General features: G+C 40.9%; 1 protein-coding gene across 2 annotated transcripts in view; it reads right to left on the bottom strand.

Annotated features, from left to right (window-relative positions):
• EPHB3 (EPH receptor B3) overlaps positions 1–17816 on the bottom strand; it is a 51845-nt gene extending 34029 nt beyond the window's left edge. For both annotated transcript variants that reach the window (XM_018575042.1, XM_018575050.1), the window contains exon 1: positions 17700–17816. In XM_018575042.1, coding sequence (XP_018430544.1) covers positions 17700–17775 — 76 coding nt within the window. In that variant the 5' untranslated portion in view covers positions 17776–17816. The remainder of the gene's footprint in view (positions 1–17699) is intronic.
• Positions 17817–18076: the final 260 nt, after the last annotated feature.

Raw genomic sequence — 18076 nt, 5'->3', positions numbered from 1 at the left:
TCAAAGTAATTTACTTCATGTGGAAAAGTACAGTTAGCCAGACATCTGTATGCAATACATACATTCACAAAATGACCAAGGTTGTCAGGAATCCCATTGTTTGTATTTATATACAACACACTTGGCACTATAAACATATGCAAAGAACGATATCTCATTCTCTGGGGGAATTTTATCTCCAACATGCACATGTCACTTTAGAAATGAACAGAGGAAATAAATTAAGAAAGATTAAAAGTAAACCAAAGACCTATTCTTTACTTTTATGATTCTGGATCTGGAAATACTATACTCCTAACAGCTATAAGGTGCATTTACACAACATGCGGGGCTGCTTCAGCCTTTTTATTTTAACGCACGGGGCTCATTACGTTTTCTTTGGAAAACTAAGCCAACGGACGGAAGTATTGGTGCAGTGAAAGATGTCTTCGAAGAAAAAACGAAGTATCCTATATTGTCTTAGCCCGCTATGATGCAAAGGGGCTGTGGTGTGAACAGGGAGTGCCACTTTTACTAGAGTGTTCTCATATAGATGTCAATATGCCAATAAAAGCCATTCCTGCTCAGATTTTAAACATCTGAATAAGTTACTAGAATATCAACTTAGTACTAAGACTGTCACTCAATCACAATAGAGGAGTCTGAGCAGAAAATGATAGCGAAGAATGATCCGCGGGCACAGACATCAGTATAGTTAACAATGTTTTCTTACGCTATACAAGTAAAAGATCATATTGTTGTGAATATCAGTAGATTTTGGGATCCATTCACACCTGGTTGTTTTGTTGCTTTACAGCACATTTATCAAGCGTTTTATCACAATTTAATGTACCAAAATTATTTAAAATGGGCTGCCAACGCATAGCAATAGAACAAAAGCCAGACCTGCACCCATCACAATGTACAGCATGTGCAATGTTGTGTCTTGAAGTGCAGGTCGGTTGGCACTCACTGTACTTGAGCATTGAGGTGACATTTTAAATTGAACAAAAAGAAAAAAAAAATGGCACCGCAACTACACAGGGTGCCAAGCATTACAGTAATACACTATAAAGAAACATGTTTGACACCAGCGCTGGACGAGACCCAGGAGCCAGGTAGCCAATTTACATTTGAGTGTTTCTCTAGTTGTCAATGGAGCAGCCTCCTAAACTAAATCTCACTGCATCCTGGATTGTACATAGTTGCTCCTGAAATCCATATTTATCCACTCCTGTTTTACACACATTCCCTAAATGTAAAGACAGCCCAAATGTTACACTGTAAGGCCTGGTTCAAAAAACTCAGCGTCACTGCACTTTTTATGTTGTGTGTTTTATGCGCATTACGGCAAAACACGCATTTTTGTGAGATGATTGTAGGTCATCGATGTTAGTGAGCATATGCACATAAGACGCACAAGCACAGCAAACGCACGTTTTCAAGCGTTACCTTTTGAGTCTATGGGGCCAAAACGAGCTGTAATATGGCAAAAAGAAAAAGCCCCTGTACTTTTTCCAGCTACAAGCGTTTTGCTTATTGCGACAAAACGCTCAGATGTGGACAGTTACACAGAAATAAATGGGATTTTTTTGGGGGGGGCAGATTTTTAAAGCAGAAAAAACGCTAAAAAAACTCAGTGTGTACCAGGACTGAAAGCCTGTTTTTTGTGTATAATTTGTGTTTATATATGTATGTACATAGGGGCACAAAGAAAGCATCAAAAGCATTTTTCAAATACATACCACCCAAAAACACAAAGGCGTGAACCGTGCCTAAAAAATAATTTTTCCCACTGCAGAAAGTTTTGTACTAATAAACCATCGGCAACCCCTCCCCCCCTTCATAGATGACTTGTCCAATTAAAAAAATAAATACATTGGTAAAGATTCTGAAGTTAGAGTAGCCTATTCAGCAAGCCAGCAACAATGTGTGAAATGTAGCAACCAACAATGACTAATGAGAATCCGCCTTTGCACAGATGTCATAATGGTATTGGTTGCTATGAGTTATTACGCTCTGCAGTTCTGTGGTTAAATAGTTTTTGATGAAAAATGCAGAAAGCACACAATAAAAATAATGATGACTATTTACAAATTGGTTGGAAAGCCACAAACAGCCTTAAGACTGCTGCTGTTTCAGAAGGCTTTGTTAGCCTTTTTTTTTTTGTACGAGGATACTTTATTAGCATTACATATGTGTTGCCAAAATACAATGAGAGGATTTACAAAGGGGCTTGGTACAAGACAGGAAAGGATAGGGGGGGATGGGGGGCAAAGAAAGTCCGATCTTATGTCTAATCTTGTAGCAGATTGTGTTGCTATTGCTGCAGCCTCTCCCCTTTCCCCACTGCGGCTCCTAGTCTGCCATGACACAATGATGTGGGAGATCATGTATTTTCCCTTTATCACCCTGGGGCAAAGAATTACTGGTAGAAAAGTTACTAAGGTGTGTGTTGCTGGTGATAATTACCAGTGTAAAAGGAAATAAACAAGCAAAGAGCAATGGTTGATGCAGCGTGTTTTCTTTTTAAAAAATAGAAGGAAAAAAAAAAAGTAGCATTTTATATATATCTCATCAGGAGTGGAAAAATTAATATTACATTTATATCAATCAGGAGTGGAAAAAAAATACTGAATTCAGTCTGTCCAATCCAGGATACAGCAGGATTGTTTATGTATTTTAGGAGGCAGCTAGATTCACAACTCAAAAAACTCCCCAAAAGTTAGGCACCAGCTATAATTTTTACGGAGCATTGGTGACCTGGCTCCTGGGATTTCTCCAGCCCTGATAGAGATGTAGGAAACATGATAGATAGGATAGATAGATAGATAGATAGATAGATAGATAGATAGATAGATAGGATAGATAGAGGAGCCAAGCTCTATTGAAACCTTAATAAAATGCTGATTAACTTATCTCACACCTGTGAGTGCCTCTATATCTACTTTGAATTTGTATGGATATTTTTGTGGATGAGCTTGGGGTCTACTTCTGGAATCATATATATTTAAAAAGAAAAAAAACACCATCTTAGACTTGTGAAAGTATAAAGTTCAGACTGCCTATCTACCAAGGTCTTCAGGAGGAAATAAGCTCATCTCTGAGCTGACACTTTCGCTCTTCTCACAGATTCCAGCTGGGTGTGTCTGAAATTTTGCAGGTGATGGCCATGATCCTGTATTTAGTATGCGTTCCTGTTTCCAGAATGTGACCAAAGTTTACGCCTTTGTTTTTTTTCAGCCTCGGCTGGATCCATTCCCTTTGTTGTACATAAACCACTTGTAGAATGAGTTTCAGACCTTTGAACCCCATGCTTGCCCTGCGATTTACACACTTCCTAATTTTATGGCTGAATCTTGCACACAAAAGCCAACTTGTGGAGAACAAAAAAATATTGTCAGGTGTCACATGGTCATTAACCCCTAATTTAATTGACCTTCAATAACATGTAGTTAAGATCGGGGCAGGGGTGATTGAGAATGTGAAAAGCCTGACCCGATATACAAAGTCTTGTCAAGATATGATTTAAAATAAACCGATTCCCCTTTAAAGCTTCCTCTCCGTGAGCTCGCATCTGTCTGGCTCTCTTACCGTTGTCATTCATTACTTTCTTAACTTTCAGTAATTTGATCTAACGATTCCCAGACTCCTTGACCTTGTAAATGTCATATTTTTATTAGAATCCTGCTATCCTGTCACCCTAACATTTTTCTCGGCAGCGGCATACACTTGCCCGCCGTACAGACGCACTTTATAAAATTACGCAATTCAGCCCTCAGAGGGATCTCTGCCCTACTGACATGTGGCAAGACATGAAGCACATGGTGGACAGCGGAGAAGTAACTTTACACACAGCGCACATAGGTACATGCAAACTCTGCCCTTAGAAGTATTTCTTTTTACAACATAAGGTTTCTCTGTAATTTCTAGGCCTGGCTACGTTTCAAGTCGGACACATTTTTCTCATTAAAAAAGGAGGAGAAAAAAAAAAAAAGGGAGAATAAAAAGAAAGGCTTGGATTTGGTGCAGATTGCTGTGTAAAACAGGGAAAGCTAATCCTAACACAGCCCCCTCCATCAGACAGTCCCAAGGGGACCCCCCTCCCTACAGGACAGCTCGGCTCAGAAAAGGGCCCCTGTCAAGGGGGAGGTGTGGGCGCACTTGTACAAGCTTTGCAAGGCTTGCATTAAAAACATGCATGTATTTTTGCCTGCCGTTTGCCACGCAAAAAAGGCTGTGGGTGAAATACAGGCCCAATTCACGCTTCTAATAAGTGTAAACATGCATGCGTTTTTCAATGTTTTTATTTTGTACATACTACACTGACATTGCATGTGTGTTAATGCACATTCAAAATACGCAAAAGAAAAAAACAAAAAAAAACACACAAAACGTGTGAATGGGGCCTAGTCAATGAATGTTTGGCTATTGAAAGGATTATGTTTGGGCCAGGCCCAATTTTTGCTCATTCCAAGGAATGGGCAAAGCTTGTTCAGCTTTCTTTTTTTAAACATTTGAATTAAAGCCAGCAGAGCAGACTTTAATCATATGCTCAAACCTTACATAAAGAGTAATGAAGTAAACACAGTGAAGGACAAACAGTTTTTCTAAACGGTCGGACTGCTTCTATTCCTCAATTTTCCCAAAGAAGAAAGGAAGTATGCAGCTTTATGTTTATTGCTCATTAACGTTAGTTGATATTTGGCATACTCTCCCCGCACGGGAAACCGTGCAAATGTCAACATATGCGCGGATTCCGCACGGTTGCGGCTATTACTATAGCTGGAACATGTGGAATCCGCCCATAAAATCGTGCTTCCGCCCACAAAAGTCTGAACAATGCACATTGTAATGCATTGCTTATTATATTTAGAGCGGTTCCACACGTATTCGTATGACCGAATACGCACAGAAAATCGCTCATGTGTGAATAGAGCCTAAACAAGGGGAATCTAAAACCCCAGCCCTCCAGCTGTGGTGAAACTACAAATCCCATAAGACATTGCTAGACTCTGGCAGCCACAGGCATGGCTTCCAGAGTCAGATGGAATATAAAGTTACACAGATGGAGGGCTACAGTTTAACTACTGCTGCTCAAAAGTGTACTAAAAAAGGCTAAAGCCAACGGCACTGAGTATCTGTACTACTGCTAGTGGCCAAAGGTGAGATGACTAGTATGTCCGCAGTATAGTGCAGAGATACACCAAGTGATATTTTTTTCTTCTCTCCAGCTTCATGAAAAATCTGTATGTGCAGGGAGAAAATCATTAAGAAATGCCTTCATTCCAAGGTCAGGAGGTAAGGCAACAGTTCTGGTGGCCTACAAGAGGCCCTCGGCCCGCCAGTGGAGCACTTCTGACTAGGTCAAGAAGCGCCCCAGAAACTTTTGGCACAAAGCAAAAATGTTATTACAAAAGAATTTGACACAGCGCAGGGTATAAAGCATATGCAAGTTTTGTATTATATATTAAGCCCCGGCAATTTATTTCCCCCACAGTTCCCCGGTTTTATGCAGTTACACTACACTGGTCATTATAAACCCAGCATGGTGTTGCCATGGAAACTATCCGGGAATTGTGCCAAGTTGAACTTTGATACTAGTTGTATCATATTTTTGTTACATTATTCTGGGCAACATGCCAGGGCAAGAAATGACAGACAGTGAAGATCGATGTCATCTAGTAGTCTGTGACTAGTAAAACAAAAAATCACTACAGACATATTTGAATGTATGTGTTATGTATCAAGTCATATCAAATGTTCTATATATTGCATGTGCAGATGTAGAGAACGGGAATGAATATTTCACGGTACGAAAACTCCAAGAACTCAGTCACTGCAAAGTGCAAATTCAACAACCAGATTCATGCAATTATGCCTGCACAGTTTAAAAACAGAAGTACGAGCACATAAAAGTCCCCATTTAATCCTTTTATATATTAATTAAAAAGTACTTAGAAAGTGCTTCAGTCGGTCTTTATTTTTGTCTGCCGACAGCAGCATTCAGGTAGGGAGATGGGTGGCACTGGGAGCTAATCGAGTTTTACTGGATTGCACAAATGTAGTCAATGTAACAAACTAAAATCAGGAAAGACCAACAGGGATGAGCCAAACAATAAGCTGCTGCTCTTTCACTAACCAATCACAGTCCTTGAAAAAGCTAAATTATTTTGATTCGTGCAGGGGTAGGCAACCTCAGCAAATCCCATCATGCCTCTGGGAGTCAAGCCTATGGCTGTCAGGCTCTTGCAATGCCTCATGGGAATTGTAGTTCCACAACAGCTGGAATTCTGAGGTTCCCTACCCCTGGACTAGAGTAAATTTAAGTAAAGCCAGGAGACCTGGCTATGGGGTCTAGATTAGAAAAACACATTCTTTGCAGAGCAGACCATCCACACATACCATTTGTATTTAAATTCAGCCATTTCCCTGCATTTCTACATAGACTGAGCCTTATGCCATAACTGCTTCATGAGGGAAAGCATTACACAGCTAAATTACATTTATTGGATGATTCACAACTCTTCTGCCCAGCCATATGTTAGGTGAATCACATGGCATTCCTGCCACTAGTTTGAGTTGAGCATAGGAATTTTGGCTGGGCGGAAGCTTTAAAAATCATCCCCTTAGTGTAAAGCCCACTTCCTAAACTGATGGTGAAGGTTCCTTCGATAAGAAAGTCCCCTTTGTACAGTTTTTAAAAACCTTTTTATGTCTTTATGTCTCTTTCCGTCACAGGTGTGGATTTACTAATGTACTCCTGTCATCCAAAGTCTGTAAATAGCAGGCTACAACCCCCTATATCCTGGCAGCACAGAGTCATGCTGCTGTTAGGAAGGATCTTGACTAGGGATGCACCGATACCGTTTTTTTGGGATATTTTGCTTCTGGTACTCGCCGATACCTAGTACTGATACCGGTGCTTCCCCTGGCATGGAGCCGGCTTCCCGAGCAATGAGCAGCAATCATGCTGCCCGGCTTCCTGACTGGCTAGGAAACCAACTTCTCAGCCAAACTTCAGGGAGCAGGCAGTTCGACTGGATTAATGCTGAATGGCCAGGAAGCCGGCTTCCCGGCCAATCAGGAAGCCGGGCGGTAAGTAATGACCCAGGTTCCCGATTGGCCGGGAAGCCGGCTCCATGTTCCCCTATGGTACTGTTTGTCAGAGGAAATCTTCCTCTGACCAGAAGTTCCAGTAACGGGGAAGGTATCGGAGCATTTGGCCGAGAATAAGTACTCCCTCAAATACTCGGTATCGACACCAATAGTAGTATCGGTATTGATGCATCCCTAATCCTGACAATATTGTCAGGAGCTACCCGGCTGCTTAAGTGACAGCTGGATCTGCCTCTCTAGAGCCAAAGCCAGCTGTGCCCACCCCCCTGCCACAGTCCGTCCCTCAAATGAGCGCTGGAGGAACATAGTAGGTGGAGGTACAAACATTTTTTGTTTTAAATGTAACACTGTCTGGCATTCTGCTTTCAGGACAAAGGGGTGTGAAAGGCAGCTGGCCCAGGGTGAGGGGTATCTTATATGACTTCAGATATGCTTTAACAATCTCCATCTTTAGTGGGGAAAAAAAAAAGAAAAAAAGTTATCCGATAACTAGCATACACAGGTTAAGAAAAAGGAGGAGCAAAAGCATACAAAGACACTATGTAATAAGAAAGGTATACATTATTTTTAAGTGATAGGATACAGTAAAGCTGATGTCAGATAGGTCACTTCGCTTCCACTTGTAGCTTGACTACAAAAACTTAGTTATGTAAACTTTAGTTGCCAACGTTGGTATTCATGCTACCTGAATGCTGTTATACCAAACACAAACCCCCCTCCCCCAAAAAAAACCACACTATGCCGTACTATGGGTGTTCACCTCCACTACCTTGTCACACAAGGCAGGCAAGTACCGTTTCCAAAACAGTTTTTCTTAATAGTCAGATGCACTGCAGAAGTCACCAACAATGGTGCAACATTTGAAAAAGCATGGAGTGCTAGAAATCAATCATATCACCTACAACACTGCTCAATATGTTAATTTTCTGGGCTAATTATCTTTCTTTTTTTCCCCCACACATTTGTATAGAATGAGCGTTAAAAACCTATGTTAGTATTATACTGCTGCCCACCACTTTGAGGAGATTGTCCCTCACTGTCTTGGTGACAACAGAAAGGGTACATACTACCAATGAAAGAGGTCACCCACTGTGCTGGTGACAACAGAAAGTAATGAAAGATGTCACCCAAACAGAAAATGAAGAAAAGTCTCCCAGTAGGGACACAAGTCCCATGACAACTCTTTCCTTGGCAGTGTCACTCAACAGGTAATGAATGGAAATTTGCAAAGGGAACAAGGAAAAGCTGACATGCTTTAAACCATTCTGTATTCTATCCAATCCCCCCTCCAAAAAATGCCCACCCTGAGGTTCACTTTATGCACAGAAGCACTCCTATTCATCTTTGCAGCCATCTACTGTCCTGTAATTTTAAAACACGTGACTGGCAATAGACAGATGTCCCACCAAGTACACATTCAGGGAGGAAGTAGCATATGCACAGAAAAGTACCGATTTAATTTTCTCACAACAAAAAGGAAAAATGTGCACTCATTCACAATGAGATTTTTCAGCAAGTTATTTACATACATTGCCCCCTTGGTGAGTACTACAAAACCAGAAACTTGCTCAGTCATCGGAATCAGCACAACATTTACAAAAAGCAGGCCACATAGGGGCAAACTACCACTTTTACCTCCCTCCAGTCTGCCCTGCAAAGTCTTGTATACAGACTTAGTTCTAAGCCAAAAACATAACTTTTCTGAAGTAACTACAATCACAGAAAAAAATCGTTTAAACACCTGAAAACCCTAGAGGCATGTTTAGACATATTAAGTTTAGAGACACAACTGGAAGATCACCAAGGTCAGGTATGCCTTTCTGTGATGTTGGAGACAGACGAATCAAACTGATGGCTTCACAATAGTAAAAGACACAGGAAACATCTTAAAAGCGGACCTAAAAATCGAAAAGCAAAACAATGCACAGTCCCATTGGTGGATCCACATCACGGCCAAAAACATCAGATTGTGGGTCACAATTCTACATTGTGAAGATGAATAAACAAAATAAAAACACCAACCCTTCCTGTTTACAAGCTACCTTTACCTTCTAGATACATTTTTATAGGTAGATGTCATCGGGCTTCCTCCTCTGGTTACATGGAGACTTCAGAGAGGTCAAACAATTCCAGACTTTTTAGGCACTATGAAGAAAAATGTAGCTAGACTGGAGTAACCATCTCCACCATAACAGGAGGACAGAGAAGTTCCTTTTAGGTTGCATTCTTTTTAATTAAAGAAATCAGTGATTTTTTTTCACAGGTGTGCGAGACCCACACCAGCATGATGGTGGATCATTCTCTGAAAAAGACCTGCAAGCAACATTTCGGTACAGTATGCTTATGCTACAGAGGAACACTAGGTTATCTATCCAAATGAGAAGGTCACACAACTCACCTAATTAGCATCCAGAGCAAGCATGTAGAAAACCTAGTAAAATATATTTTACTGGCATTTCCCCGCCAAATTTAAAGCACCTGCCTGACTTCAGCCTAACTCGGTGAAGCAAGGGAATCACATTGAACAGAAATCTCAGAGCACTGCCGAAAAGGAGTAAAAAGGGAAACATTTTCAACATTCTATAAAAAAAAATAAATATATAAAATCTTAACATAACACAAAGAACAGGTCATAGGCGGTATTGGTGGGAAAGAAGACGAGCCACATAAATGGGCAAAAAAAACGAAAACAATAAAAAACACCAGTGTGTAAACAAACACATATTTGACCCGACACTCCTCCTAGGAATCTGTACTTGAGAAAACAGATTATTCACAAATTCCAGTGAGGTAAACCTCAAACTGCCCAAACCAGAAGGGAGGAAAAGGGTGTGAGTGTCACACAACACTTCATATTCTAATGCAGCAAATAACAGCCAGTACTTGTTGCTCCAATATGCAAAGATACAGAACCAGCTGTGAGTCTAGACACGCACAATAAACGTCTCCTGTCAAGACACATAAGCTACACCAAACCAGGAGATGTGTGCTCAGGACAACCTGGCACCCATTCACACTTAGGCCAAGTGTTCTTAGGTAATTTTGAAGCTTTTTCTTTGCACGTTTTAAGGCTTGAGCGTTCCTGTTTTAGCCAATTGAGAAATAGTTACTAGGAGTAGGAGATGGTTGTTAGGTGAAAAAAACACAGGATTCTGCCCAAAAAGAAGCTCATGTATTTTTGTGACAGCTACGATTAACAGGCAAACACAAGGCTCAGCTGTGAATAGGCAACCCAGAAAATAATGGCATTCTTGGTAAGCGTTGTCGTGCGTCGGGAAACACTCAACAAAATGCTGTGTGAATGTGGGCTAAAGGCTATAAAGTGTAAAAAAAGTGCCCAAACAGAATAAGATATTTACAGTAAACGTGTCCCAGTAAACTCAAAGTAACCTCAGAGCGGTAGATCTCAGTTTCAGGGTTACAAGAAAAAATGAAAGGTATGTGTAGGAAGCTATAAGAACAGTTAAGCTTAGTCTGGTAAACATGCAAACAGAAGTCTAGAGCTCCACTTGCTAGTTGGTAGTTAAAAGTAGACTTATTTATAAGTCCTGAACATGGTAAATACATACAAATAGTATAATTCCCTCAAAACAGTTTACAGTGCCGATATCAAAAGGTCAACTTAGTTTGTCAGGCTGAATTACTGACCAGCCAGTAGTTTGTGTTTCCACAAAGCCATAATGAAAATGCCATTCTCCTGCAGCTGGATTCTCTACTTTAGTAATTCTCTACATTGCAGAATCCATCAAGGGAGAATGACACCATCATTTGGCTTTGCAATGGGCCATAGAAATTTGGCAGAGTTGAGAATTCAGGTTAGGATATCTCGCCACTGAAATCCAAATACAAGAAGCCAAGACTGAATTCAAATTGCTATCAACCGCACAAATCTGAATGCCATTTTTGAGTTTTAACTGCTACATTCCACAAATTCCATTTAGGTGTATAATAGGTGGGCTATGCAAGTGCTGCCCATAGCAATTAGAAGGTGGAAAATTAGATAATCAGACTGGATGCCAAGAAAAACACATTCTCCAACCAAAGACTTTTGATGAGACCCGCGTATTCCAGTTGTGCTAATTTGGGCAAGTTTCGCCACAGTGCAAATAGCACAAATGTGCAAGTCTACTATAGCAAAAAAAAACTATCAGAAACCACCTATCTCCGAGCTGGATTTAGTATACATACATACATACATATATATACATATGCATATATACACATATGCATATATACATACATACATACATACAGTTGTCACTCTAGGTGTTGTCAATTAAGTCGGCTCCTAAATAAAGTCCAGCTGGTTCCTAGAGGACAGACTCAAGAATTTCATATTAATTTGTCCACCCCTGATGTAGTCGAGCATGTTCTTGCAACAGCATGTGTTACATTTGAAATTTTGTATTCCTAAAAAATAAAATAAAAATCAGACAAATCGTAGAAAGAACTTGACTGGCATCAGCATCGCTGACTTGCTCTTTCCTACTATAAACGTACCCGTTGCAGGATCAATTTCTGCATGCATTTTAAATATGTACACGCCTTCCTTAAAAACAAAACCAAATACATACATAAAACACAGAGAAAGCCACAAGAATGCCTTTACAGTGAGCCAGCCTACTCAGCAAATGCTTTAATAATGAAAACAAGGGCTAAAAGGAACAGCCACACACTACATTACATTACAACAAGGTACCAAATGTTGCATCTACTTTCTACTAAGCCAACAGAGAAAAACAGCCAGCATCCACTCAAACATCAAACCGACATCAAAAGAACTGGGCAAACCCCCTGTATCCTCCTCCAACAGAAACTGCAAACCAACACCACAGGAATGTGAAAACATCCCAAGGCACATGTAGCTCAGAAACATTAGCAGAATGAGTCAACATCCCAACACACAACAAACCAACAACTAGGGACAGTCGGCATCCCCTCCATCTGTGTGAAAATCAGCCAAAAGCCTCACAGACAGACAATAAAACATCCACAGAATGCCTCAGACACCCATAGCAAATAACCACGAACTCTGCAAAGCCGTCAACCTTCTCATTTGCTTACCTGGAACCTAAAAGACACAACATACCGATCTTGGTTTATCTAGATCAACATACCTAGCACTGGCTACAGAGATCTGGAGCACTTTTAAAGCTTGTACATATGCAGGCGCCTTCAAAAGAGGTGATACTATCAGGTCATGCCAATACCTTCAATGTCAGTATATATAGTTTTTATATAATCAAGGGGGCACGTGCAGAGCACTGTAATAACACTATGTGCCGGTGTAATGTTTCTATTGAAGCCGTAATAGGATAACAAATGCCTGGCATAGGCAACACACCGATTTCCATAGCACACATGTGTAAGTAGGGGGGTAACCAAAGCAAGCGACTAAGAGTCTAATCAATGCCAAAGCTTATTTGTTATACAACACATGTAGGCCCCTTCACACCTCAGCGTTTTGTAGCTCAAAGCTACAAAACACTCAACATTAAAAATGCCATTGTCTTCTATGGATGCCTGTTCACACCTGAGTGCTCAAGTGCCTGTAGCAAAATGCATGTCAATCCAAATATTACAGGAGCTTCTTTTCAGGCAATATCAAGGGTTTGGGCCCATAGACATTATTATAATACAGGATTTATATAGCTCTAACAGTTTGCGCTGCACTTTGCAATATAAGGAAGACATTACAATCGCAATACAATTCAAGACAAGATGGCAAGGAGGGCCCTGCCCCTGAGGGCTTACAATCTAAAAGGGAGGGAAAGTGATACATGAGGAGTGAGACTATAATCGGACTGCCTATAAAAACCCACGTGTTAAATGCACTCACATTTAGGCGTGAACGCAGCCTTGGGCTCTATTCACACGAGCAGTTTTCCGCACAGAAGGCCTCTGAACATTAAAAAAAAAAAATGCATTGCAACGCCTACTGTTCAGCCTATTGCGGCGTCCGTGTGGTACAAAACCGCGCATCCTGCAATATAGTCAGAGCGCGATATTAGGCGTTGATCCCGCATGTTTGCGGCTATAATGATAGCCAAAAATGAGCGGAATGCGCACATATGTAAAAAATATATATGTTTCTGAAAACGCAAACACTATATGTGAATGGAGCCTTAGCGTAAACCAACATAAATTCTTCCTATGCTTTCTTTTAGTTCCACTTTGTCACAAAGACCTGATGCCTCCACACAGACATTAGTTTTCACTTCAGCCACCAATTTGTCACCAGATGGTGGTCTGGAGACCCTCACTGTGGTCATCAGTCACCCTATTTGTATAGAGGTGGAATCATGAGTGATGCTTTTTTTATACCTCACATTGCATGTAAACCCAAAGCTATGTGTTTACAACAGTATTTATTTTAATCACTTTTGTTTGTTTTTTTACTGCGTTATTGTTGTGAAATCCAGTTTCCGAACAGATTTCACCACATTTATGAAAAAAAAAAAAAAAAAAAAATCGGATATTTTTTTTTTTTTTTTTAAACCAACAGCATTAAAGTCATACTGCATTTTTTAAAATGAAGGTAAGCATGAGAAAGAATGGCCCTCACACGGACATGATTGTTTTTATCCACAAGTTCCAATAACTTAATTAATAAAACACACTTAATAACAAAGAGGAGCTTTGACTTTTATTAGACTGTAAGCCTGCGCCGTGGCCTTTTTTTTATCCTCAGGTTCCAATAACTTAAAAAGGAACATAGTTAGTTTGGGGCTATAATACAATCATAAGTTGGCCCCTAAATCATTATATAGAACAAATACGTTTTGACCTTGATTATACTGTAAGCCAATACTGTGGCTTTTTTTTTTTATCAACAGGTTCCAACAACTTAAAAAGCACAGTAGGAGGGGTGGCACTTACAGTCATAACTATGCCCCTAAATAATTACATTTAGTTAACACATTATAAATATAAGAATTCAATTTTTTTCCTAGAATGCATTTACACGTCTTAGTTAAAACATTACTGTATTTCCTCAGCATGGTTGCGGGTCTATGGGCATGCGTCTTTTGTTAACTTATGTAACAAACCTGCAAGAAAAAGCAAAAAAAAAAAAAAGAATCCCCTCAAAAAGTTGGTCTTGCCATTTTGAGAAAGCTGCCAAGTAATCTATGATGGAAAAATCTGAGGCCATTTGTATAGAATACTGCATACAGCTAAACATATCATAACATGGAGCACCTGACATTCATTGCCTAGTGTCCCAATCCAAATGGGTTCATTTACTAGAGAAGAAGAAGGTTCACTTTGAAAGTGAACATGCTGCTCTACTCATTTAGTAAATCAACCCTACTGGCTTTGGATTAGGCCGCTAGGCACTGAATGTCAGGCGCTCCATACCATAATGATGTGACATTTAGCTGAACATTTATTATGTGTATATTATTAATTTAATTGCCTCACAAAACAGCTTCTATACTACCAGTTGTATTCAATAAAGCAAAAAGTGACATGCAAAGTACATTAACATATAGCACCGAGTCAGAGTTAAAAACTTTCAATACTCTGCACTAAAGTCAAATCTGATTGTTTGCTAAAAGTTCCTGGACTTTGCACATCATTATTCTTTGCGCTGCTTTACCGAATAAACCTGCAGACTGCAGGCTCTACTCTTCATTTATGCTAAGATAATAAAACCAGCTCCGACTCTGAATTTGCAACATAATAACTAGCCCAAGCACAGCAAAGCTAAAAGCAGACTGCTCAGCAAGTCTATCATCTTCAAACAACGGAAAACCGACTTGGGACTGTTTCAGAACTGTGAAAAAGAAGTCTATATGCCATAATTAAAAATGTGCTTGTGCTTGCAAAAAGTTAAAAATAGTAAAATCCTACATACATAAATTGCTTCAAAAACCTGCCTCATTTACCGTGTTTATGGTAATATAATTCCAACTGACTCATCATAACTAGCTAAAGCAAAGATTTCCAAGATTACACAAAAAAAGAGAGCGATAGATAAGGACCACTCCCAGCCAACCAGGAGGAAAGTAAGGTTATAGGATCACAAAGCTCACCTGAGAAATATTCAGGAATGGGGACAGATCCTAATGAGTGACATTACAAGACAAGTCGGATGAAGAATGGACAGCTTCCAAATTTAAAATACACAGCAATGCAAATTACAATAAAAATGAATGCCGTCATTGACAATAAAACACTTCATATGTGACAATAAAAAAGGAAAACATCATGAATATTCGCAATCAATTAAACCAATTAGTATACAAATGGCTTGCACTGCCAAGAATAAGCGCAATAAAAAGGAAATGCAAAGAGTTTATTTTCCCATGTGATGAATCAGACTACGCAATCTAACAACCTATGCAAATAGCCAAGACAAAACGTTTGCCTAATTCACCTTGGAAATCTGATAATAAAGATTAGAACACAGAAGTGTGCAAACTGGAAACAGTCAGCGACCGGTTTCTTAAATTTTTACCACACCCTGTCCTTATCATGTATTTAAGAAGGATAAGAAAGATGGGAGATAGAGAGGCTTTTGGCAGGGAAAGCAATTAGAAACCCACAAAAGGTAAAAAGAGGCAAAGGAAATCAAACTTTACAATACTACAGTCCTGTCCGGTAAAGAGAATGGCTATCAATCATCTAAACAAGCGCTCTTCAACGTGTCCCAGGCGCTGCTCAAAAGCTGTTAGTAGACACTCACATATGTGTGTTGTTCAAACAAATTCGAGAGTCAGAATTACTACTAAGTGTAATAGATTACACACAAAAAAAAAGAAGATTTTGTTTCTCCGAAGTATGCCCTATTTTCTAATAGATGTCCTGATAGAAATCCTACAAAGAAAAATGTCAACCACAGAGACGCTGTGTCTGGGCCATTAGCACTATCCAAACACCTAGGTTAACCCATACTTACCAGAACTCAGAGGACCTAACCTGAGATCATCTGCACAAGATCACCAATAATCTGCAGGATCATGGAGGCACAAAAGGAGCCAATGGAAAATATTTATAGAATTGACAGAGAAAGAGGTCTACGGTTGTGAAAACAGGGTCTGTATTTTAGAAACATTTGTAGTATGTATTGCCGCAACAAAAACAATACGAATCATCCTACAGCCTGCTTACAATTGATGGCAGTTTCTAGAAAAATCGGGGTAGAGCTTTAGCTCAATGCACAGTACGATCCTGTTACAAATGAACAAAGGCAGAAATAGCTAGCATAGATCTACAGATACTACACTGCATTAACACAGCCCTGTTATTTTAAGAGCAGCTGCAGACTGCTCACATCGCTCACAAACAGGATCAAAGGTGAAGAACCCTTTCCTCTGCTGGGTCCCCCATCCATCACTCACTACATCATTGACATACTTCACAGGAAAATAGCCTATACCTGCAAGCAACGTGCAAATTAGAAGGACAAACATCAACAAAAAGCGAGCTTTTGATAACCTGTTGCTTCAGCTGGTGATGGACTACAAATCCCAGCATGTCATACCACTGGGACTTGTAATTACGCTACAATTGATGGGCTTGGTTGATCTGCCCAGACTACATTTTTGTGGTTGACAATGGCTAGGTAATATGAGACAAGACTGGCCCCCATAAAATGAGGGAGTGGAGCACTGCTGCTAAAGAAAAAAATAAAATAACTGAAGTCAATGATGGTGATAAGTTTAATGGCTACTCTGGTGGAAATCTGTGTAAGCTTTGCAAGATCTCGGGCCTGTGGCAGGCTGCTATGGCCCCTAATTACAAGTGGGCTAGAGCCGGCACAACTTGCAAAAACTGGTCAGAAATCCTTTGTAGCCTGATAGATCACTGACTGCCTACAGGGAAAAGGAGAGGCGACACAACAGTACTCGGCACCCAACTAGTGAACCCTCATCCTGGAAAGTGGCCACTGCCCAGCCTGCAGCCACAGGTGCCATTGAAGACACTGGGGTGACTCCAGGGCCAGACACTGGGGTGACTCCAGGGCCAGACACTGGGGTGACTCCAGGGCCAGACACTGGGGTTGTTTTTTTTGGGCTGGGGTGACTCTACAGCCATTAAATGGGGTCATTTTAGAGCTATAGAACAATGTGACTTTTAGACACTGGGATGATTCTACAGCTGTTGAATGGGGTGAGTCTATAAGTAAAGAATGGGTTGACTCTAGAGATTAGGGTCACTCTAGAGCTATAGAATAGGGTGGCTTTTAGAGGCTGGGGTGACTCTACACCCATAGAATGGGGTCATATTAGAGGTTTAGAAGTATGTGATTTTAGAGAGTGGGATGATTCTAGAGCTATGGAATGGTGTGACTGTATAGAATGGAGGGACTAGAGCTGTAGAATAATGCGAGTCTACGGTTATACAGTGGGGTGACTCTACGGAATGGGGTGGCCCTATATAATTTGGGGGTAAAAGTTAAGGTAGAGCCAAGCAGCTGTAACATAAAGCCGGACGATCCCCTTGTAATCCCGTGGTGGGTATCCTGGTAGGGCAGCAGCATGGTGTGTCTCGGATTATGGAAGCTGAGCACGTAGTGTAGACAGCCCAGGCACAGCCAGCGAGGCACACGGACACAGCCAGCGATGTCCCCCGGTACACACTGACCCCCTTCTCACCTTCTAGTCCTCTCACACCCGCCAGCAGCCACATCACCATCAGCAGCCCGAGCATTTCTGGGTGATCCGCAGACATGACCGCCGCAATAACCTCAGATCACCCGCTCATCCGGGGGTAGCCCGGGACACCGAGCCTTCCACTAAGCTGAATCGGGTGTAGACGCCGGGCTCCGGTTAGCGATCCGAGTGTTTGTGGGTAGATCCGAGTTGCTGCGCTCCAAGCCGATCTCAATACTCCCCGATCACTCCGCCCGGCTGTGCTGTACCCCGCGGATGTGCGCGGCTCTCTTTGTCTCCCGGCGGGTGTATCCAGCAGACTATAGCTTCCCCGGGGTATACTCGTGCCGCTTCGGACCCCCGCGGGTGTTTACAGTCTC

The sequence above is a fragment of the Nanorana parkeri genome, unplaced genomic scaffold, assembly GCF_000935625.1.
Source record: "Nanorana parkeri isolate BGI_ZX_2015 unplaced genomic scaffold, ASM93562v1 scaffold51, whole genome shotgun sequence".
Taxonomy (NCBI): domain Eukaryota; kingdom Metazoa; phylum Chordata; class Amphibia; order Anura; family Dicroglossidae; genus Nanorana; species Nanorana parkeri.
The sequence above is the reverse complement of the archived record's forward strand: the minus strand, read 5'-3'. Positions and strand labels throughout refer to the sequence as shown.